Source organism: Scyliorhinus canicula, chromosome 1 (genome assembly GCF_902713615.1).
Source record: "Scyliorhinus canicula chromosome 1, sScyCan1.1, whole genome shotgun sequence".
NCBI classification, from domain to species: Eukaryota; Metazoa; Chordata; class Chondrichthyes; order Carcharhiniformes; family Scyliorhinidae; genus Scyliorhinus; species Scyliorhinus canicula.
Window position 1 is genome coordinate 227,288,616 of NC_052146.1, and position 24,501 is coordinate 227,313,116.

The window sequence follows — 24,501 nt, forward strand, 5'->3', positions numbered from 1 at the left end:
GGTGGTGAGCGGTGTTACAGGGGGCACTACCTTGCAGGCCTGGTCCGGGCGCAGCCGGTGACATGTTGTACCGCGCGACTGCTGCAGGTCACCGCTGTGTGCATACGCAGCCACGGATCCGGCAATTCTCGATCCGTATCGGCAGGCAAAGCCGGGGGGTGGGTGGTTTACGTGGTGCGGCTGTTAGCCCCCCAACGGGCGGAGCATCGGTGCGGGGATGCGGCGACTTTTTGATTGTAATACTAGACACATGCTCCAGACACAGCCTAAAAATTGGAGAATCCAGCCCATAGTCTCAGAGTTGGAGAATGCAGCCCTTTAAGTATATATCCCCTACGCTACTTTCATCAACCTTTCCATTACTTCAAAGAATTATGTCATATTAGTCAGACACTATTTGCCTTTAACAAATCTGTGATGGCTATCTCTTATTACCATCTCCAAGTGAGAGGTATCAGCTTGAATTTTAATTTCTTTTTTTTAAATTTAGAGTACTCAATTAATTTTTTCCAATTAAGGGGCACTTTTAGTGTGGCTAATCCACCTAACCTGCCCATCTTTGGGCTGTGGGGGCGAAACTCACGCAAACACGGGGAGAACGTGCAAACTCCACACGGACAGTGACCCAGAGCTGGGATTGAACCTGAGACCTTGGCACCGTGAGGCCACAGGGCTAACCCACTGCACCACCATGCGGCCTTGAGCTTTCATTTCTGATAGCTATCCAATGATCCACATTGAAAGAGCATGTACATGAGTGTCATGTGAGGACAGCCCTGGGCTCATCCCTGATGCAATTTATCCTTTTGAACCACATGGGGAACGGCAACTACTTATTGCTCCAATAGAATTTTTTTTAATTTTTAGAAGTATGCTGACATTTACACAGTATGCAATGAAAAATCTTTAATAAAAATACTTTAAAAAACATTTACAGTGGGCGTTCCTTTATTTTCTCATATTTACTGTGATTTTACCAATTTATTAGATGAGAAACATTAAAAAGGTGCCGGAGAAACCTCATCACAGGGAGGAGTATCTTGACAAGCTGTATCAGATGTACAGGCACTCCTTTGCTAACATGGTAGAAGCCCAAAGGTAAGTTTTTTTTAATGCAAATCAAATGATAAGCCATTCTTGTGGCTCACTTTTCTCTTGCTCTTTCTTTGTGTTTTATCCCTAAAACAAGCTCCCCTCAGAAAGTGATTTAATTAAGAGAATTTTTTTTTAAAACAGGAAATTATTTGGTCTTGTCCTTGGGTGCTCTGATTTTAAATCATTTGCAGGCATTTACTTTCTTTCTATTGAAAATTCAAACAACTGTGTCAGTGTATGGATATCGAACTGTGCAGGGGATTCTGAAAGACGAAATGGGTGTTGATGTTCCAAAACCATGAACTGCAGTACTTGATCTGGAATTTGGACTATAAATTCTTTTAGTCACAGGGATGAATGGCTCACAGTAAAATAGAAGCTGGCTGTCTGCGAGAGAAAGTCAGCCATCAATTCAGTCCTGGCTTTATTAGCATTTGAATTGGGCTGGGGGAGTTGTGTTGCTTTAAAAGAGAAATGTGTCCTTTGTTGTAACAATTAAAGCCAAGGTCATTTTCCCGTTCCCCTTTATCAGCTAAAATGGACATGGAAATGACAATAAAGAAGAAAGTTTGTTCTACTGACTGAAATGTAAATGTCAGCCTTGTTCAAGTAAATCAAGCTCATCGTCATGTCATTTAATGTAAATTTATTCATTTCAGCTACTTATGCTTGGGGATATTTAATTTTGTGGCAGCAGTTGCATTCACTCACTTATCTAAATATTAGAAAAGATGGACTTTTACACGGAATGCTGAAATTTGTGTGAGATCTTAACAATCTTATTTTATTTGTTCTTTACTCTCGAAAACAAAATGCAGCACGACTTAGCTGGTTGTGAGCCGGTGCAGATGGGCCAAAGGGCCATTCCTGTGCTGTGGACCAATATGAGTCTCAACAATAATGATAGACATTGCTGCTACTGGAGGTTAGCATGTTTAAAAGTCAGGGGAGGATCTAATTGGGCTCAGCAGTGATGATGACCTCCACAGCTCGACGTACTACTGACATGCACTGCCAGGGTTCCCAGATGAATTCTGGGTACATAAATAAGATATCATATAATGGCCTCTTCCCAATGAACTAAAGCCCAATGAAAGAAGAATCAGCTTTGAAGTGTTGGCTAGTGTAGACTTGAGAGATGAACAGACACTTCCAACACTGATGAAGGTTCAATTCAATTTTATTAACTACTTCTAGCTAACACACGATGACTGTGGCTCTAAATGATGCTAACTTAAACTAGAGACCTAAGCCTTGTCTGAACCAGTTGATTCTCTCAGCACGTGTTGTAAGTCTGTGCTGGGCTGTATGAGTTCTTGTTACACTCAGAGGCAGCACCCAGAATGAGCGCGAACTGTGGTGCTCTCTGCCTTTATAGCAGGGGTGGGCAAACTTTTCCGTGCAAGGGCCACATTCAGAAATTCACAATTTTAAAGGGCCGCATAGTATATTAAGTAAAATAATTACTTCACCCGGTTATGATTCTGGGCGCCTCATATAGAACATAGAACAGTACAGCACAGAACAGGCCCTTCGGCCCTCGACGTTGTGCCGAGCAATGATCACCCTACTCAAGTCAACGTATCCACCCTATACCAGTAAGTAACCCAACAGCCCCCCCCATTAACCTTAAAAAAAATTTAAAATTAAAAAAAAATATATTTTTTTAAAAAAATGTATTTTTTTTATGACTTGGTGGGCCGCATAAAGACCTTTGGCGGGCCGCATGCGGCCCGTGGGCCGTAGTTTGCCCACCCCTGCTTTATAGTGTGTGTATTCTAACTGGTGATTGGCTGCGGTGTTTGTACATGTTGATTGGTCCCTGTGTGTGTCCATCAGTGTGTGTCTGCACCATGATATACTGGTGTATATTATGACATCCCCTTTTATTAAAAAAATGTTGATATGGGCATGTGATAATAAATAGTGTGGGTGTGTGGAGAATGTACCTAGCTACGTGTGAGGTGCGAAGACATGTGTACAAAGCTATATACAGGGAACAAGACTATTTACAGAGGAAGGTGCCTGGTGCAGATGACTACCATGAACTGGAACAATGAACAAATCTATTTACAAATCACTGGATAACGAATGCAACAATAAAGGATAGGGAAAAAAAAAACATTTCAGAGTCCACATGTGTACAGAGTTCATAAGTTCAGTCTCTGAGGTGGGCGACGAACTCTGGTTGACCGCCTCAAGGGTGGGGCAATGGCTGGCGCCTCAGGAGCCGGGAGGGCTGCAGCACCGTCAAGGGCAGGCAGAGTGACCGGAAACGCTACACAGTCCACGGCGGGATCAGTACAGAGCTGGTCGGAGGATCCCGTGACGACCCTGGAACCAGGCGAGGAGCACGCCCGTTGCGGCGCCGAATGGATCCATCCGATAAGCTGACCAGGAAGGAGCGGGGGGGCCACCTGCCTTAGAATGACAGCAGGCGCAGACCAGCCACCATCCGGGAGGTGGATGCGAACCTTGTTGCGTGGATGGATGTCGGGAAGGTCAGCAGCCCGTGAGTCGTAGGAGGTTTTCTGCTGCAGTTGAGACATGTGCATGCGGTGGTGCACGGGGACATAATCGAGGTTGGGAGCGAGAATTGATGGCACCGTCATTCTGAGGGTGCGGTTCATTAGCAACTGAGCAGGCGACAGGCCGGTGGAGAGCGGGGCGGAGCGATAGGCTAGCAGAGCAAGATGGAAATCTTAGCCGCCGTTGGCGGCCTTGCTGAGGAGCCGCTTAACGATGTGGACCCCCTTTTCCGCCTTCCCATTGGATTCGGGGTACAGGGGACTGGACGTAACGTGCTCGAAGTTGTAGTGTCGGGCGAAGCCGGCCCATTCCTGGCTCATTAAACAGGGGCCATTGTCTGACATGACCGTCAGCGGAATGCCATGTCGGGCAAATGTCTCCTTACAAGCCCTGATCACAGCCGAGGAGGTGAGATTGTGCAGCCTGATGACCTCCGGGTAACTGGAGTAGTAGTCGATGATGATGACATAGTTCCTGCCCAATGCATGGAACAAGTCGATGCCCACTTTGGTCCAAAGCGATGTAACAAGCTCATGGGGCATCAGAGTCTCCCGTGGTTGGGCGGGCTGAAAACGCTGGCAGGTAGAGCAGTTGAGCACCACATTGGCGATGTCATCATTGATGCCCGGCCAGTAGACGGCTTCTCTGGCCCTGCAGCGGCACTTCTCAATTCCTAAATGGCCTTCATGGAGTTGCTCCAACACTAGCTGGCGCATGCTTTGTGGGATGACGATGCGATCCAATTTCAGGAGCACCCTGTCGACAGCCGCCAAGTCGTCGCGAACGTTGTAAAATTGCGGGCATTGGCCCTTGAGCCACCCGTCTGACATTAGGCGCATCGCTCGCTGCAGAAGTGGATCCGCCGCTGTCTTGCGGCGAATTTGCATCAGTCGTGCATCCGTAGCTGGCAAATGGGAGGTTGAAAACTGAACGTGAGCATCTATTTGGCAAATGAAGCCATCATGATCACATGGAGTTGTGATCGACCTTGAGAGGGCATCGGCAACGGCAAGGTCCTTGCCAGCGGTATAGATCAGTTGAAAGTCGTATCTGCGCAGCTTGAGCAGGATACGCTGGAGGCGAGGCGTCATGTCATTCAAGTCCTTTTTGATAATATTTACAAGGGGGCGGTGGTCGGTTTCAACCGTGAACTGCGGAAGTCCATAGACGTAGTTGTGGAACTTCACAACTCCAGTGAGAAGGCCGAGACACTCTTTCTCAATTTGCGCACAGTGCTGCTCTGTGGGAGTCATCGCCCGCGACGCATACGCAACGGGGGCCCATGACGAGGCCTTGTCTCGTTGCAGGAGCATGGCACTAATCCCTGACTGACTGGCACCTTTGGTCGGGTCGAAAAAGGCCAACACTGGGGCCGTGGAAAGCTTGGCCTTCAGCTCCTGCCATTCACGCTCGTGAGCAGGGAGCCAACAGAAATCTGTGGTTTTGCGAATCAGGTCTCTGAGGGCAGTGGTGTGTGAGGCGAGATTCGGGATGAACTTCCCGAGGAAATTCACCATACCCAGGAACCGGAGGACCGCTTTCTTGTCCTCGGGCGTCTTCATGGACGTGATTGCTGCAATCATGTCCTTGTCCGGACGCACCCCCTGGTGGGAGATGTGATCCCCCAGAAACTTGATACTCGACTGGCTGAAGGAGCATTTGGCCCTATTGAGGCGGAGGCCGTGTTCGTGGATGCGCCTGAAAACATGCTGAAGGCGGGCAATGTGTTCCTGCGGGGTGGTTGACCAGATAATAATGTCGTCGACATATACCCGGACGCCGTCGATCCCCTCCATCATCTGCTCCATGATCTGGTGGAAAACTTTGGACGCAGAGATGATGCCGAATGGCATCCGGTTGTAGCAGAACCTGCCAAAGGGTGTGTTGAACGTACACAGCTTCCTGCTTGACTAATCTAGTTGGATCTGCCAGAAACCCTTTGAGGCATCCAGTTTTGAGAATAGTTTGGCGTGGGCCATCTCGGACGTGAGCTCCTCACGTTTCGGAATCGGGTAGTGCTCCCGCATGATATTCTGATTCAGATCTTTAGGATCAATACAGATCCGCAGCTCGCTGGACAGCTTCTTGATGCAGACCATGGAGCTTACCCAGTCTGTGGGTTCCGTGACCCTAGAAATGGCTCCTTGGTCCTGGAGGTCCTGGAGCTGTTGTTTGAGGCGGTCCTTGAGGGGCGCTGACAAATGTTTGGGCTTGAGTAAGATTTTGTACACGTACGGGAGCGTGCCCATGCCTTCGAAAACATCATGGTATTGCTGGATGATGGAGTTTTTTAAAATAAATTTATATTACCCAATTATTTTTTTTTCCAATTAAGGGGCAATTTAGCGTGGCCAATCCACCTACTCTGCACATTTTTGGGTTGTGGGGGCGAAACCCACGCAGACACGGGGAGAATGTGGCTGGATGATGGAGTTGAGTTGCGCCCTGAAATCTGTGTCAGAGGATGCAGGCACATCGCTTGAAGAGAGAGAGTGTACTCTCTGCACTAAGTGGAGCAGCTTGCATGCCTGCGCACCAAGCAAGGAGGCTTTTGAGGCAGCAACAATCTCGAACGGGAGAATGACTGTGTGAGCATGATGTGTCACCTCAAGGCGGCAGGAGCCGCTGACGGCGATGGCATTGCCATTGTAGTCCAGCAATTTACACACAGATGGCAGGACAGCAGGCCGTACGCAGAGCTTGCGAAAATCAGACGACACGATGAGATTGGCAGAAGCGCCAGTGTCCAGGCGGAACCTGACAGGGGACCGGTTGACCGTAAGGGTGGCACACCACTCATCATCCTGGCTGATGCTGGACATGGACGGGTTCAGTGCCAAGCTTGGGGGACATCTTGTTCGTAGTAACGACGCCGATTTGGAATGGGACCTGTGGGTCATTGCAGGCACAGTCGGAATCAAGGTCTAGAGTAGGTTCATTGATGGCAGGCTGGATAGCCCTGACGTCTCTGTGGGGCTGGGTGGACCTCCTCAAAACAGCAGGCATGGAAGATATGTACATTGCAGCGTAGTGGCCTTGCTTGCCACACTGTAGGCAGCGTCGGGACTTAGCGGGACATTGCCGCTTTAAGTGGGCGGAGCCGCAATTGCCGCACGCCGGAGCGTCAGGACGTTCGTCGCACCACCGTGCATGCCCGGGGCAATCCAGCATAGAGCGCACCTGCGCGAAGCAGTCCGTGACGTCAGCACGCTCGCTGTGTATAAGCGCGGAACAACGCGATAAGCGCGCGAAATGGCCGCCATCGTTCAGATCCAGAGCCTGAAAAGATTTAATTATTTGGACCCGTTCTGCCTCGTAAGGGCCTTGCCGCGCCGTTTCAGCAGCCTGGATGCAGGAGTAGCGCCTGGAGGCATGTTCATGAAGTACACAGGTCTCAATGGCCGTGGAGAGAGTGAGCTGCTTTACTTTTAGTAGTTGCTGGCGCAGGGGCTCAGATTGAACACCAAAAACAATCTGGTCACGGAGCATGGAGTCAGAGGTGGACCCGTAGTTGCAGGACTGCGCAAGGACGCGGAGGTGGGTAATGAAGGACTGGAAAGGCTCATCCTGACCCTGAATTCGCTGCTGAAACATGTATCTCTCAAAGCTCTCGTTGACCTCGACCGCGCAGTGGCTGTCGAACTTCAGAATTATGGTCTTGAACTTCGATTTGTCCTCCCCCTCATCGAAGGTGAGCGAATTGTAAATGTGCAGAGCGTGGTCACCGGCTGTGAAGAGGAAGAGAGCAATCTTCCGTGCGTCCGAGGCAGCTTACAGGTCCCTGGCTTCGAGGTACAGCTGGAAGCACTGTTTGAAAAGTTTCCAGTTCGAGCCCAGATTCCCTGCAATGCGGAGAGGCGGCGGCAGGCGAACAGCGTCCATTCTGTAGGATGGCGCGAATCTGGTGGAAGGCAGATCACTGAAAGGTAGGTCTCAGAAGTGCGAGCATCCCTCAACTTCTGGTACCATGAAGTGTTGGCTAGTGTAGACTTGAGAGATGAACAGACACTTCCAAAACTGATGAAGGTTCAACTCAATTTTATTAACTACTTCTACCTAACTAACACACGATGACTGTGGGTCTAAATGATGCTAATTTAAACTAGAGACCAAAGCCTTGTCCGAACCAGTTGATTCTCTCAGCACGTCTTGTAAGTCTGTGCTGGGCTGGATGAGTTCTTGTTACACTGAGAGGCAGCACCCAGAATGAGCGGGAACCGTGGTGCCCTCTGCCTTTATAGTGTGTGTATTCTAACTGGTGATTGGCTGCGGTGTTTGTACATGTTGATTGGTCCCTGTGTGTGTCCATCAGTGTGTGTCTGCACCATGATATACTGGTGTATATTATGACAAGCTTCAGGGCAGCAGGAAAGGTGGGGTGGGGTGGAGAGCAAATGTTCAAGAATAAAACTACACAGGGTGGCACGGTGGCGCAGTGGTTAGCACGGCTGCCTCAGGGCGCCGAGGACTGAGGTTTGATCCCGGCCCCGGGTCATTGTCCGTGTGGAGTTTGCACATTCTCCCCATGTCTGTGTGGGTACCACTCCCACAACCCAAAGATGAGCAGGATAGGTGGATTGGCCACGCTAAATTGTCCCTTAATTGGAACAAAAGAATTGGGTACTCTAAATTTTAAAAAACTTTTAAAAAGAAAGAAAAATATGAATTGTTCGTAGGCTATTGGGGGCTAAGAGCAAGGCTATCTTCTATATCTTATGTTACCATCATACAGATTTCCAATCCAAGGATTTCCTTTATTTTACTGTCTCTAATACAATAGGTCTATTCTCCAAATAAAATCAGGGGACGGATTCTCTGTTGACTGACGCCGAAATCAGGAAACACGATTGGACAGAGAATCATTTTTTACCCCAAAATCGTGGCGGGTATCAGTTTCACGCTAAATCACAATTTTCCAGAGCCTCGACAGTGACATCAATGCATTCCACTCTGCACATGGGACAGCATAGTAGCACAGTGGTTAGCACTGTCACTTCACAGCTCCAGGGTTCCAGGTTCGATTCCCAGCCAGGGTCACTCTGTGCGGAGTCTGCACATTCTCCCCACGTCTGTGTGGGTTTCCTCCAGGTGCTCCGGTTTCCTCCCACAAGTCCAGAAAGACGTGCTGTTAGGTAATTTGAACGTTTTGAATTCTCCCTCTGTACCTGAACAGGCGTCGGAATGTGGTGACTAGGGGCTTTTCACAGTAACTTCATTCAGTGTTAATGTAAGCCTACTTGGACTTCCGGTTGTGGTGATGCGGAGCTAAGCCGCACGTTTGGTAGCTCCCGCTATTTTCAGTCTTTTGGGCTTTTTTAAGGGCCCGTAGGGGTGCTGGCTAGACTTTTCCCGATGTGGGAGCACATCCACTGTGCTTATCCGCCGGTGGATGGACTGGACCAGGAGCGGAGCGGTTAAAAAATCGGCTTTGGAGCAGAGAAAGGTGCGAGGCAGGAGAAACAAGATGTCGGCGGGCGGGGAACCGGCAGCGTAGCAGCAGTGGGCGCAGGAGCAGCTTCGGAGAGCTGAAGGCTGAGCTTTTGGAACCGTTTAAGGCCTCGCTGGACAAGTTTATGGCGACTCAGACGGCTCAGGGTGCAGAGATCCGAGAGCTACAGCAAAAGGCCTCGGAGAGCAAGGACAAAATCCTAGGCCTGGCAGTGAAGGTGGAGTCGCACGAGGCGCTCCACAAGAAATGGCTAGCGAGGATGGAAGAGATGGAGAACCGCTCCCGTCGGAAGAACTTGCGGATCCTGGGCCTCCCGGAGGGGCTGGAAGGTTCGGACTTGGGGGCCTATGTGACCGTGATGTTGAACTCGTTAATGGGCGCGGGGCCGTTCCAGGGGCCCTTGGAGCTGGAGGGTGCCCATCGAGTGCTGTTGAGGAAGCCCAAGCCGAACGAGCCGCCTAGGGCGGTGCTGGTCCGTTTTCACCGCTTCGTTGACCGTGAGTGTGTGCTGAGATGGGCGAAGAAGGAGAGGAGCAGCAAGTGGGAGAATGCAGAGTCTGGATTTATCAGGATTGGAGCGCGGAGGTGGCGAAGAGAAGGGCTGGTTTTAATTGGATGAAGGCAGTACTTCAAAAGAAGGGGGTGAAGTTTGGCCTGTTACAGCTGGCTCGCCTCTGGGTCATTTATAAAGATCGCCAGCTTTACTTCGATTCCCTGCAGGATGCCTGGGCCTTCGTCCAGGCAGAGAAGTTGGACTCGAACTGAGGACTGGGGGGCGGGGGATTGATGTACATAGTCCGGAGGCCTTGTCCTCCTGGGTATCCTTTCATTTTTCTGGTTGTGTTTGTTGATGCCTTTTTGCTTTTTTGCTGTTTCGCTTTTTGGGGCTGTTATATATTTATTCAGGAGCTTTCTTGTTTTTCACTGGTGGAGTGCTGGGGAGTTGTTTGTGGGCCCACTGGGTCACGCGCCCTTCTTTTTCCTGCGTGTTGGGTCATGGGGGCGGGGTCTGAGATGGAAGCGCGGGCTTTCTTCCCGCGCTGGAGGCGCGGTGGGCGGGACCGGCACTGGGGAGTGGTGGTTGTGTTACACCGGGGGGGGGGGGGGGGGGGGGGGGGGGGAGCAGCCGGGGTCAGCAGGAGTCGGCTGACTTACGGAAGTATGATGGAAGGGATTACGCAGCTGGGGGGGGGGGGCCTAGCTGTGGGGGGGGAGGGGTGGGGGGCCCTTGGGGGAACAGTGGGGGGGTTATGAGGTTGCTGCTGGAGGGGCCAAAGGGGAACATCTGGTGATGGGAGGGGGGGGGGGGGGGGGTGGGGGGGGGGGTCTGCCACCGTGGGGAACGGGCCTGGGGGGTTCTGCTGGCACGTGGTGAGCCGAGGGAGAGCTATGGCTGACCGGCGCAGAGGGAGGGGGAAGACCCCCCCGATTCGGCTGGTCACATGGAACGTGAGGGGGCTGAATGGACCGGTGAAGCGGTCCCGGGTCTTGGCGCATTTGAAGGGGCTGGGAGCAGACGTGGCTATGCTCCAGGAGACACACCTTAAGGTGGCGGATCAGGTGAGGCTGAGAAGAGGCTGGGTTGGACAGGTGTTTCACTCAGGATAGATGCAAAGAATCGAGGGGTGGCGAATTTAGTTGGTCAGAGCTTGTCGTTTGTGGCGTCGAGTGTGGTGGCGGATAGCTGTGGCAGATACGTAATGGTCAGTGGTAGGCTTCAAGGGGAGCGGGTGGTTCTGGTTAATGTGTACGCCCCCAACTGGGACGATGCAGGTTTCATGCGGCGAATGTTGAGCCGGATTCCGGACCTGGAGACGGAGGGCTTGATCTTGGGAGGGGATTTTAATACAGTGTTGGACCCAGCTCTGGATCGTTCGAGGTCTAAGATGGGAAAAAGGCCGGTGGCGGCCACAGTGCTGAGGGGGTTTCTGGATCAGATGGGAGGGGTAGACCCTTGGAGGTTTTTGAGGCCGGGAGGTAGGGAGTTTTCCTTTTTCTCCCATGTCCACAGGCTTATTCCCGGATTGATTTTTTTGTCCTCAGCAGGGCGCTAATCCCGAGGGTGGTGGGGGTGGAGTATTCGGCGATAGTCATGTCTGACCACGCCCCGCATTCGGTGAACCTGGAGCTGGGGGAGGGGAAGGATCAACGCCCGCTGTGGAGGTTAGATGTGGGGCTGCTGGCAGAGGAGGAAGTATGTGGGCGGGTCCGTAGGTGCATAGAGGGGTATTTGGAAGCCAATGACAATGGGGAGGTGCAAGTTGGGGTGGTCTGGGAAGCGCTGAAGGCGGTGGTTCGAGGGGAGCTGATATCTATTCGGGCGCACAGGGAGAGGGGGAGAGGGTTGAGAGGGAGAGGGTGGTGGAAGAAATGGTAAGGGTGGACAGGAGGTATGCGGATGTCCCGGAAGAGGGGCTTTTGAGGAAGCGTCGCAGTCTCCAAGCGGAGTTCGATATATTGACCACCCGGAAGGCGGAGGCGCAGTGGAGGAGGGCGTAGGGGGCGGTATATGAGTACGGGGAAAAGGCAAGTCGGATGCTGGCCCACCAGCTCCGGAAGCGGGAGGCAGCGAGAGAGATAGGGGGAGTCACAGATGCAGGAGGGAACCTGGTGCGGAGTGCTAGGAACATTAATGGGGTGTTCAGGTCCTTCTCCGAGGAGCTGTACAGGTCGGTGCCCCCTCGGGAGGTGGGTGGGATGGACCGCTTTCTGGATAAGCTGGAGTTCCCAAGAGCGGAGGAGGAGCGGGAGGAGGGTCTGTGGGCCCCAATTGAGTTGGAGGAGCTGATGGAGGCGCTGGGGAGCATGCAAACAGGGAAAGCACTGGGACCTGACGGGTTCCCAGTGGAGTTTTATAAGAGGTTCTCAGACCTGCTGGGCCCGTTGTTAGTGAGGACCCTGAATGAGGCGAGGGAGGCGAGGGGGGGGGGGGGGGGGGGGGGGGGCTTCTAGCCCCCCGTTCCCTCGATGTCTAAAGCAATAATTTCACTGATTCTGAAGCGGAATAAGGACCCCCTCCAGTGTGGGTCGTACAGGCCGATCTCGCTCCTCAACGTGGACGCAAAGTTGTTGGCTAAGACGCAACAAGAAAGAAATGGGAGGAGGACCTGAGGATTGAGATAGGGTGGGGACTCTGGAGCGAGGCACTGCATAGGGTCAACTCCACTGCCACGTGCGCAAGGCCCAGCCTGACACAACTAAAAGTGGTACCATAGAGCCCACTTAACAAGAAACCGTATGAGTAGGTTCTTCCCGGAGGTGGAGGACAAATGTGAACGGTGCCAAAGAGGCCCGGCCAACCACGCCCACATGTTCTGATCTTGACCCAGACTTGTGGAGTACTGGACAGCCTTCTTCGAGGCTATGTCCAAAGTGGTGGGGGTGAGGGTGGAGCCATGCCCGATAGTGGCGGTCTTCGGGGTTTCAGACCAGCCAGATCTATTCCTGGGGAGGAGGGCGGACGCCCTTGCCTTTGCCTCCCTGATCACCCGCCGTAGAATCCTGTTTGGCTGGCGGTCAGCAGCACCATCCAGAGCTGCAGACTGGCTGTCCGACCTCTTGGAATCTCTCCAAATGGAGAAAATCAAATTCGCATCCGAGGGTCAAACGACGGCTTCCACAAAACGTGGGAGCCATTCATGCAACTGTTCCGGGACCTGTTTGTGGCCAACGTACAAGAGGAAGAATAGTCGGGTGGCCAAGAACCAGGGGAAAATGGACGGGAATCGGGGGAAGGTAGCCGTGGCATGGAGCGGAGAGATGGACGGGGGGGGGGGGGGGGGGGGGGGCTAAACCTGAGGAGGGAGGGGCAAACCACGGGGGGGGGGGGGAGGGGGGAAGACAGCTAAACCTGGGGAGGGAGGCGGACCATGGAGGGGGGGGGGGGAAACGGGAGAGGAGGGCCGGCGGGGGGCAGGGAAGCAGGAGCCGGAGGGAAGGCACGGGATGCCAAAACGTGCATGACATTTCCAGGAGCGGGGAACGAGGAAACTGGAGATGGAGGACGGGAGGAGCGGCAGAAGCGGGGGCGAGTGTGGGACGGCAGCGAGACACGTCCGGGAAGGGCGGGCGACAGCAACATACAGCACAGCCAAATATCGCATACTGTGATTTTCTCCCCGGCACCCAAAGGTGTGCTTACCCCACAAGTCCCAGCACCCCCCCCCCACCGCAGGCAGTCGCCTACTTATGTGGGGTGGGTAATTTTGCCAGATGTACAGAGCTGCCGCTGTCGAGCTGGTGCACAATACCCCACCAGTTATTCCATTTCATATGTTATTGTATTTTTTTTATGTTGGGGTGTGCCCTTCTCCTCTAAATGTGTGTATATATATATATGTGTTTCTTATTCTGTGTACATAACGGTAATTATACCTTGTTAAAAAAAACAATAAAAATATTTATTAAAAAAAGTTGTTGGCTAAGATACTGTCCAGGAGGGTGGAAGATGTGGTCCCGCTGGTTATCCATGAGGACCAAACGGGGTTTGTGAAGGGGAGGTAGCTGAATGTCAATGTGCGGTGGCTTCTTAATGTTATGATGATGTCAGCGGCGGATGGGGAGGCGGAAATAGTAGCATCGATGGATGTGGAGAAAGCCTTCGATAGGGTGGAGTGGAGCTACCTGTGGGAGGTGTTGAGGAGATTTGGGTTTGGTGACGGATTCATTAGCTGGGTGAGGCTGCTGTATAGTGCCCCGGTAGCGAGTGTGGTGATGAATGGGAGGAGGTCGGAGGACTTTCGGCTGTCCCGGGGGACGAGGCAGGGGTGCCCCTTGTCTCCCCTGCTCTTCGCGCTAGCGATTGAGCCCTTGGCCATGGCGCTGAGGGATTTGAAGAACTGGAGGGGCATTGTGCGGCGGGGGGAGGAGCACCGGTTGTCGCTGTACGCGGATGATTTACTGTTGTACATCGCGGATCCGGCGGGGGGGGATGCCAGAAATGTTGAGGATACTTGGGAAGTTTGGGGACTTTTCAGGCTATAAGCTCAACGTGGGGAAGAGTGAGTTGTTTGTGCTGCACTTGGGGGACCAGGAGAGGGAGATAGGGGAGCTCCCGTTGAAGAGGGCGGAGAGGAGCTTTAGATATCTTGGCTTCCAGATAGCTAGGAGCTGGGGGGCCCTACATAGGCTAAACTTTTCGGAGCTGGTGGAACAGATGGAGGAGGAGTTTAGGAGGTGAGATGCACTGCCACTCTCCTTGGCGGGCAGGGTCCAGTCGGTTAAGGTGATGGTGCTCCTGAGGTTTTTGTTTCTCTTCCAGTGTCTCCCCATCTTGATTCCGAAGGCTTTCTTTAGGAGGGTTAATAAGAGTATTCTGGGGTTCGTGTGGGCGCGGAAGACCCCGAGAGTGAGGAGGGTATTCCTGGAGCGAGGCAGGGAGGTAGGTGGTTTGGCGTTGCCCAACCTGTGCGGGTACTACTGGGCTGCGAATGTGGCAATGATTCGTAGGTGGGTGATGGAGGGGGAGGGTGCCGCATGGAAGAGGTTGGAGGTGGCGTCCTGTGTGGGCACGAGTTTGGAGGCACTGGTGACGGCCCCACTCCCACTCCCCCCGGCAAAGTATTCTACGCGTCCGGTGGTGGTGGCTTCCCTCAAAATTTGGGGGCAGTGGAGGCGGCATAGGGGGGAAGTGAAGGCCTCAGTTTGGACCCCGATACGGGGCAACCACCGGTTTGCACCAGGGAGAATAGATGGTGGTTTTTTGAGTTGGCACAGGGCAGGCATCAGGCGGATGGGGGACCTTTTCCTCGACGGAAAGTTTGCGAATTTAGAGGAGTTGGAGGGGAAGTGGGGTCTCCCCCCGGGAATACTTTCAGGTATATGCAAATTAGGGCGTTTGTTAAGCGGCAGGTGGCTGAGTTTCCGCTATTGCCGCCAAGGGGGGTGCAGGATAGGGTGCTCTTGGGGACGTGGGTCGGTGAGGGTAGGATCTCGGCAATTTATCAGCTGATGCAGGAGGGGGAGGAGGCCTCGGTGGAGGAGCTGAAAGCGAAGTGGGAGAAGGAGCTAGGGGAGGAGACCGACGAGAGGACGTGGGCGGACACCCTGGGGAGGGTGAATTTGTCCTCTTCTTGTGCACGGCTCAGCTTAATTCAGCTGAAGGTGCTGCATCGGGCGCACGTGACTGGGGCCAGGCTGAGCTGCTTCTTTGGGGGTGAGGACATGTGTGGAAGGTGTTCGGGAGGCCCGGCGAATCACAGCCACATGTTCTGGGCATGTCCGGCGTTGGAGGGGTTCTGGAAGGGGGTGGCGGGAACCTTGTCCAAGGTGGTCGGTTCCAGGGTGGAACCGGGCTGGGGGCTCGCTATCTTTGGGGTGGCATCGGAGCCGGGAGTGCAGGAGGCGAGAGAGGCCGGTATTCTGGCCTTTGCGTCTCTAGTAGCCCGGCGCAGGATTCTTTTACAGTGGAGGGACGCGAAGCCCCCGAGGCCGGAATCCTGGATTAACGACATGGCCGGGTTCATCAAACTGGAGAGGGTCAAGTTTGCCCTGAGGGGGTCGGTGCAAGGGTTCTTCCGCCGGTGGCAGCCTTTTCTTGATTTCCTGACGGAGTGTTAAGAGGGTGGTCAATCTCAGCAGCAACCCGGGGGGGGGGGTTATGGGTCTGTTCAGGGGGGGTTTGTTTTTGCAACTATATGTTTGCTACTTAATTTTTTGTTATTAATTTATTGCTTTGTATTGGGGGGAGGGGCTTTTATTTCTGTTTTTCCTATGCCTTGTTTATTTTATTGTTGGGAGAAAATTTGTTGTTGAAAAATGTGAATAAAAATTATTTTTAAAAAATTGTAAGCCTACTTGTGACAATAAAGATTATTATTATTATATAGTAAACACCGTTGACAGGCCTCACCCGGTATTGTCCGGCGCCTCCGCGATTCTCCGCCTCCACCGGGGCGAATTCCTGACGGCAAGGTTCACTTGTGCTTTTAAAGACCGGGAAACTGGCACCGTGCCACTTGTATGGTGTTGGCATGGCCGACACCACCTCCTGCTCCTGCATTCAGTTGGTGCTCGATGCTCGCCGACAACCGCTCATGTAGACCCTGGCTCTGTGACTGCACCTCCACGATCGATGGGACTGTCCGTTCCAGGAACCCGAAACCATTAGTCCTTGGGGCTACCGACCATCGGCCCCTTTGGGAGTTCCTACCTCCACCTGATGTACCGGAGCACCTCTATGGTGAGCACCAAATAGCGTCCCAGGAGCCTCTTCACTAAAGTGCCCAACCGAGGTGAGTGTCTCTGGGATGGTGGACGGTGGTGGAGACAGCTGTGACGGGAAATCGGTGTCAACTTGAGCTCCGGTGTCCGGGTTTCAGACATAAGGGTCACCTCCGTGTCGGTGTCTGCGTCACTGCTCGGCTCCCCAGGTTCTAGCTGTGACTGGGGACAGGGGACACCAGAAGGACCCTCCCCATCACCGGTGGATACTGCAAGAGACAAGACAAGGAGCATAATTAGACCGCGGGTCGGGTGTAGTGGGAATGGTTGGGGTGTGAGGGTGGTGTGAGAGTAAGGATAGTATGGGGGTGAGGTGCTGTGGGAGTGGTGGGGATGAGGGTGGTGTGGGTGAGGGTAGTGTGGGGTGAGGGTGGCGTGCGGGTGGTGGGGGTGAGGGTGGTGTAGGGTGAGGGTGGTGTGGGGTGAGGATGGCGTGCGGGTGGGTGGTTTGTGGGTGGTGGGGTGGTTGGGGGTGAGGGTGGTGTGCGGGTGAGGGTGGTGTGGGGTGAGGGTGGTGTGCGGGTGAGGGTGGTGTGCGGGTGAGGGTGGTGGGGGTGAGGGTGGTGTGGGTGAGGGTGGTGTGGGTGAGGGTGGTGGGGGTGAGGGTGGTGGGGGTGAGGGTTGTTGGGGTGAGGGTGGTGGGGGTGAGGGTGGTGTGGGTGAGGGTGGTGTGGGTGGGTGGTGTGGGGTGAGGGTAGTGTGGGTGGGTGGTGGGGGTGTGGGGTGAGGGTGGTGTGGGGTGAGGGTGGTGTGGGGGGGTGGTGTGGGGTGAGGGTAGTGTGGGTGGGTGGTGTGGGGTGAGGGTGGTGGGGGTGAGGGTGGTTGGGGGTGAGGGTGGTGTGTGGGTGAGGGTGGTGTGGGGTGAGGGTGATGTGGGTGAGGGTGGTTGGGGTGAGGGTGGTGGGGGTGGGTGGTGTGTGGTGGGGGTGGGTGGTGTGGGGTAAGGGTAGTGTGGGTGGGTGGTGGGGGTGGGTGGTGTGGGGTGAGGGTGGTGGGGGTGAGGGTGGTTGGGGGTGAGGGTGGTGGGGGGGTGAGGGTGGTGTGTGGGTGAGGGTGGTGTGGGGTGGTGTGGGTGAGGGTGGTGGGGGTGAGGGTGGTTGGGGGTGAGGGTGGTGTGGGTGAGTGTAGTGTGGGTGGGTGGTGGGGGTGGGTGGTGTGCGGGTGGTGTGGGTGAGGGTGGTGGGGTAAGGGTGGTGGGGGTGAGGGTGGTTGGGGGTGAGGGTAGTGGGGGTGAGGGTGGTGTGGGGTGAGGGTGGTGTGCAGGTGGGCTGGGTGAGGGTGGTGGGGGTGAGGGTGGTTGGGGGTGAGGGTGGTGGGGTGAGGGTGGTGGGGGTGAGGGTGGTGTGGGGTGAGGGTGGTGTGTGAGGGTGGTGTGGGTGGGTGGTCTGGGTGGGTGGTGTGGGGTGAGGGTGGTGTGGGGTGAGGGTGGTGTGGGGGGGTAGATACACGTGGCATGGGGAACCACAACTCAGCGGAATCTCACTTCCTCGCCTGAGGCCAGACTCCATTCCGGCGACTGCCCTTTCCTCTGGCCTGCCGACCACATCCAGGGCCCAGCGCTGAACCAATGAGGGGCCACAGGTCCGGCGATCTCCCCCGCCCAAGTTTTCTCCCGCTCCTTGCGGTTATGAGTGACCTTCTTCTGGGGGTGGGGAGAAACTGTAAACATAGTGTTAGACAATCCGATATATGCAACCCAAGGGGTGGCTAGCTGGTGGCTTCAATGGCCAGGGCACCCAGCTATGGCGGCCGTTATGGGTGCCGGCACATGGTGTAGGGTGGGAGTTGTACCATCCTCCTGATGGGGGGCGGTTGGTGTTATGGGTATGTGGGTCGACGGTTGGTGCCAGGGGACCAGTGCTGCCTATTCACCCTGGCCGCCCTGAGGTGATTGTGCAGTTTTTTACAGCACTGCAGGCCAGTCCGGATGACGTTGCTGGTGGCGCTGACTTTGCAACCTGTGTCAAGGCGGGAGAATGGCGGCGGCTGGCTGCCTCCTTCTCGGGCCAGGGTGCAGGAGTCCAAGAGGGTCTCAAGCTCGGTGTTGGTGAATCGTGGGGCTGCGCGTCTTGCTGCCATCATGATGGCTGGGATGGTGTGTGTGGGGAGTGAAGTGTGCATATGTGTTTGCAGTTTGTCAGCCTCCTGAGTATTAATCGCGAATCTGGCACCGTTTCTCATTGGAATCGATTGTGTTCCACGTGGCGCCGGTCCTAGCCCCTCAATAATCGCTGAATCGGTACAGATGTGGCGCCAGTTTTGCTGTCGTGGAAGTCCATAAATCCTGCCCTGGTGTCAACGCTTGTCTCAGGAACAGGGAATCCCGCCGCAAGGGCTGGATTCTCCGATCGCCGATGCCAAAATTGCATTTGCCGATTGGTCGGAGAATCCCTGTTTACGCTGGGCTCGGGGGAGGCGCTGTTTTTGCGATGCTCCGCCCCCTCAAATGTGGTGTACTCAGGGAGTACGCCACACACCGTATGGACAGCCACAGGATGTCACCCTCCCCTAATGTACTCAGGGAGTATGCCACACACCGTATGGACAGCCACAGGATGTCACCTGAGGCCCTCCCCTGATGCTCCTCCCTCGATGGGCCGTGTCCCCGATGTCATCGGCGACGTGTGCTCCCACCGTTTGGGAACCTCGCGTGGTGGCTGCGGACTGAGTCCAGCGGCGCCACAGTCAGGGGTTGGGGGAAGCCGTTGCGCTGGCGGAGGGGCTTCGGCAGGGGCTGGGGGGACTCATGGGGGGTGATCCAGGGGTGGCGAGGCTGGTCATAGGGGGGGCAGTTTTTTAAAAATTATTTAGAGTACCCAATTCATTTTTTCCAATTAAGGGGCAATTTAGCGTGGCCAATCCACCTAGCCTGCACATCTTTGGGTTGTGGGGGCGAAATCCACGCAAACATGGGGAGAATGTGCAAACTCCACACGGACAGTGACCTAGAGCCGGGATCAAACCTGGGACCTCAGCGCCGTGAGGCAACAGGGCTAACCACTGCGCCACCGTGCTGCCCAGGGGGGCAGTTTTTGGCAGGCGGGGTCCGCACGCTTTCTACTGGCTACAAATGACTGCACATGGCTTTTATGCACTGATCTTTGGATCTAGGGACATTGTTGTATATATGCAGGGTACTAAAGGTTAATTAGACAAAGAGTACATCAAAAAATGGAGCACATTTGTATATTCAGTGAGAAAACATGCAAAAATAGGTTTATTTCAATGATGATTATTATTAGTATCTAAAATCTGTTCAGTAAGGTATGACAACATCAGTTTATTTCACACTTATTTTTCTCTGGTTGGTGCTACATTGAGCAGACAGCTTGAAAGAAGTGGCCACTTCATGGAGTATGAAGAGCCCAGCATTCAAGATTTTGTAAGTAATCAAAACCTCTTAAACTGCACTGTTTGCCAAGTACAGCACCAGACATGCATTTGTTTTACATGAAATCATTTGTAACTGCTATCCATGCTAGAATTGAAATAAATTTCTGAAATATTTACAACAGTGCCGAACAGTTTCATGTTTGATAATTTAAAAAAATTAATTTAGAATACCCAATTATTTTGTTTCCAATTAAGGGGCAATTTAGTGTGGCCAATCCACCTAACCTGCACATCTTTAGGTTGTGGGGGGTGAAATCCTTGACAGGTTTGATAATTACATGATCATGCACTACATAAATTTTTAAAAATAAATTTATACTGTCCGTGTGGAGTTTGCACATTCTCCCCCTGTTTGCGTGGGTTTCGCCCCCACGACCCAAAGATGTGCAAGGTAGGTGGTTTGAACACGCTAAATTGCCCCTTAATTGGAAAAAAAATGAATTGGGTACTCCAAACTTAAAATAACTAAATAAATTTAGAGTACCCAATTTTTTTTTCCAATTAAGGGGCAATTTAGTGTGGCCAATTCACCCACCTTGCAATCTTTTTGGGTTGTGGGGGTGAGACCCATGCAGACACAGGGAGAATGTGCAAACTCCACACGGGCAATGACCCGGGGCTGGGTATAACCCGCCATGAGGTAGCAATGCTAACTACTGTGCCACCGTGCCACCCTATGCCTTACATTAATAACATCAGGATGTTGTTATTGCAGAATCATATTTCTTTTTCAGTTTCCAGCATTATATTCTACTTAAGTATATTGTGTTGAAGGTTGTTTTACAATAATTATAATACAATTTTTAAAAGCTGTCTAGACACCTGGGACTGGATTTTCCAAAAATGGGGCTATGTCCCCACGCCGGCGTAAAAACGCTGGTGTTTCATGCCAGACTTTCCATTAAAAAATTTACAGCGATTCTCCTACCTGCAGGGGGCTGTCAGGGCCGCGGAGTGCTTCTCGCAGCTTTAGCTCCCAATCGGCCAGAGTTGATTAAAATCTTTTGGTTGGCAATCCGGCTGGAGCATCTCTGGGAGGGCCTCTGGAAATGCCCACCCCCCTCTCCCCGGCCATGCTGCGTAATTCACGCGCGAGCGATTCTCCAGGGACCGGACAATCGCGGGAGCAGTGCCGGGCCCAGTCCTGTCATAAAAGTGGATTCTCTGCCCCCGCGCCAAACGCCTATAGGGTTTTCGCTAATTTCATGTAGAGTGAAAATCGCTCAATATGTAGTGATGTTATAAATGCACTGGTGGCAATTTCTTCCCCTTGATCTTTGGAACAAAGCCATCAAGTACAATTACGAAAAAAATACATAAGCAAAGAAAACAATCATTCCTTTCAACATGTTCCACACAACCTTCCTCCCACCCTATTTCACCAAACCCTACATGCATATCCTTTGAGGGCAAGTTCCACATTCTCAACACTGCCTGGGTAAAGAAATTTCTTCTGGACTCTTTATTACCTTTGTTAATGAATATATAAAATTTTTCATTCCTTAATTTTGGACTTGCCCACTAGTGAAAATATATTCTTTACGTCCACCCAATCAAATTTTTGAAACTTATTTTTGATTACCCCAGCCTTTCCTGATAGTTATCGCTTCATTTCTGATATCATTGTCGTAAATCTTTTTTAAACCTTCTCTAATGCCTCGTTATTTTGTAATATGGAAATCAGAAGTGTGCACAGCACTCAAATGTTTTTTGTTTTTTTTAAATTTAGAGATTCCAATTCATTTTATCCAATTATGGGGAAATTTAACATGGCCAATCCATCTAAGCACACCTTTTGGGTTGTGGGGGCAAAACCCACGCAAACACGGGGAGAATGTGCAAACTCTACACGGACAGTGACCCAGGGCCGGGATCGAACCTGGGACCTCGGCGCCGTGAAGCAACAGGGCTAACCCACTGCCCCAGCAATCAAAAGTTTAACATAACTTTTCTGCTTTACCATTCTATTTCTCTAAAAATTAACCATGATGCTTCCTTCACATTTTGGATGGTTTTGTTGACTTGCATTGCTACTTTTAAGGATTTATGAAACTGCACTTCCAGATCTCTGCTTCCCTATCACATTAGGTTCTTATTTTCGATGGAGCATGCAGCCTCCTTAATTCCTCCATGAAAATGCAATATCTCACACTTTCATACACCCATTCTGGAAATTTACTAATGGATTGTATTTTGCCAGCCTTCCACAAGGCGGCATGGTGGCAGTGGTTAGCACTGTTGCATCACAGCACTAGGGACCTGAGTTTGATTCCGACCTCAGGTGACTGTGGCGTTTGCACATTCTTCCCATGTTTGCATCGATTTTCTACAGGTGCTCCGAGTTCTAAAGATGTGCAAATTAAGTGGATTAGCCATGCTAAATTGCCCTTTAGGGTGGGTTTGAAGGAATAGAGCGGGGGATTGGGCCTAGGTCGTGTGGTCGTTCGAAGGTCAGTGCGGACTCAATGGCTGAATTGTATCCTTCTGCACTATGACAGGGATTCTATGATTATCCCATTCAGTGTCATCTGCAAATTTGGAACCTCATATCTGACTCCAGAGTCCAAATTGTTTTTATAAATTGTGAACAATAATCCCAACACTGATTCCTGTGGAATATCACTTCTTACCATTCACCAGTCTGACTGTTGTCCCTACTCTCTGTTTTTAGATTTGTAGATAACTCTGCTACTGTCATTCTGCGAGTGCATTAACTATTTCACTTGAAGTAGCAAAAGGGAAATCAGTAAGGTTGCAAATTAAACTCAACTATTTACCAAAAAATGGGAAAGATAAAGCAAAATCTGTGTACCTGTTAGTCTAAAATATGCTGTGGGGGAATGTTGTGCACAAGGAGGGGAGGCAAACTGAATTCCTTTATCATTCTTGTCTTCTGTCCATGAATTTTGTCAGAGATTGTGCCGTGTTTCCTCAAACCCTGTTTGTGCAGTAGAATTTTAAAGTGACTTGCAGCAAATTCTCTTTAGGGTTAAATCAGAAATATAGGGCAGCACGGTGGCCTAGTGGTTAGCACAACCGCCTCACGGCGCTGAGGTCCCAGATTCGATCCCGGCTCTGGGTCACTGTCCGTGTGGAGTTTGCACATCCTCCCCGTGCCTGCGTGGGTTTCGCCCCCACAACCCAAAAATGTGCAGAGTAGGTGGATTGGCCACACTAAATTGCCCCTTAATTGGAAAAAATAATTGGCTAATCTAAATTTTTTTTTTTTTTAAATCAGAAATATAGTTTATTCATACATCCAAATCTGGAGGATGGTCACAACTTAATATACACACACAAGCAGGCAATAAGGAGATAGGAAAGAGCTCTTACAACGATGAATAACTGAAAGTAACATAAACCACAAATGTGGATATCAGTTCATGTGATTGCCAGAATCCAGAAAGTCAGAGCTCAGTGAAGATTCCTTCATGAAGGAATTTTTGTTCAGATGGATTCAGTCAACTGAAGCAGGAGTTGCATCATTCCTCTAAAGTTGATGGTGATGCAACAAGATGAGGTTGTTATACAGAGACCTGGGACACAATTCAACTCAAAACATATTTAAAAAAATAAATTTAGAATAACCAGTTCTTTTTTTTCCAATTAAGGGGCAATTTAACGTAGCCAAACCACCCACCTACCCTGCACATCTTTGGGTTGTGGGGCTGAGACCCACGCAGACATGGGAAGAATGTGCAAACTCCACATGGACAGTGACCCGGGGCTGGGTTTGAACCTGAGTCCTCGCCACCATGAAGCAGCGGTGCTAACCACTGCGCCCCGTGCAACCAACCAAAACTTTCTAAGTGCCACTTTGGGTGAGTTTGGCAGGGTGAGGGGCAGCACGGTGGCACAGTGGTTAGCATTGCTGCCTACGGCGCTGAGGACCCGGGTTCGAATCCCGGCCCTGGGTCACTGTCTGTGTGGAGTTTGCTCATTCTCCCCGTGTTTGCGTGGGTTTCACCCCCACAACCCAAAGATGTGCAGGATAGGTGGATTGGCTATGCTAAATTGCCCCTTAATTGGAAAAAATAATTGGGTACTCTAAATTTAAAACAAAAAGAAGAAAAAAAAGTTTGGCGGGATGTTTCTAGTCAGCTTTTTGGGCGAGATCCAATCGCTATTCAACCACACAATCATTTTTTGGACCTTGGGGAGTTTCTCTCTGGTCAAACATAGAACATAGAACAATACAGCACAGAACAGGCCCTTCGGCCCTCAATGTTGTGCCGAGCCATGATCACCCTACTCAAACCCACGTATCCACCCTATACCCATAACCCAACAACCTCCCCTTAACCTTACTTTTATTAGGACACTACGGGCAATTTAGCATGGCCAATCCACCTAACCCGCACATCTTTGGACTGTGGGAGGAAACCGGAGCACCCGGAGGAAACCCACGCACACAGGGGTAGGACGTGCAGACTCCACACAGACAGTGACCCAGCCGGGAATCGAACCTGGGACCCTGGAGCTGTGAAGCATTTATGCTAACCACCATGCTACCCTGCTGCCCAAAGCCCAAAAATAGAAATTGTTTCAGCAATGGGAAGCTGAACTCGCTGGCCATACCGGCTCCTCAGAGATCGGGTCGCCATTTTGAAAGTGGGCTTGGAGATCCCCCACACCCCCACCCATGGGCAATATTACCCCCCCCCCTGCATGAATGGGCATTACTAGCCCTCCCCCCAAATGAGGACACCAAGTTATGGGATTGCTGAGGGCCCCTCTCTTTTCAGGCCTCCCCACGCCCCTCCCTTTCGGGGCTCCCACTCTTCACTTCCTCACAACCTTTATGAGGCACCTTC

At 52.1% G+C, this 24,501-nt stretch overlaps 1 protein-coding gene across 1 annotated transcript in view; it reads left to right on the plus strand.

The window, feature by feature from the left end:
• Positions 1 to 24,501, plus strand: part of si:ch211-130h14.4 — a 259,467-nt gene that overhangs the window by 189,342 nt on the left and 45,624 nt on the right. Inside the window, exons 12-13 of the mRNA XM_038808643.1 lie at positions 989 to 1,098; positions 19,619 to 19,676. Coding sequence (XP_038664571.1) covers positions 989 to 1,098; positions 19,619 to 19,676 — 168 coding nt within the window. The remainder of the gene's footprint in view (positions 1 to 988; positions 1,099 to 19,618; positions 19,677 to 24,501) is intronic.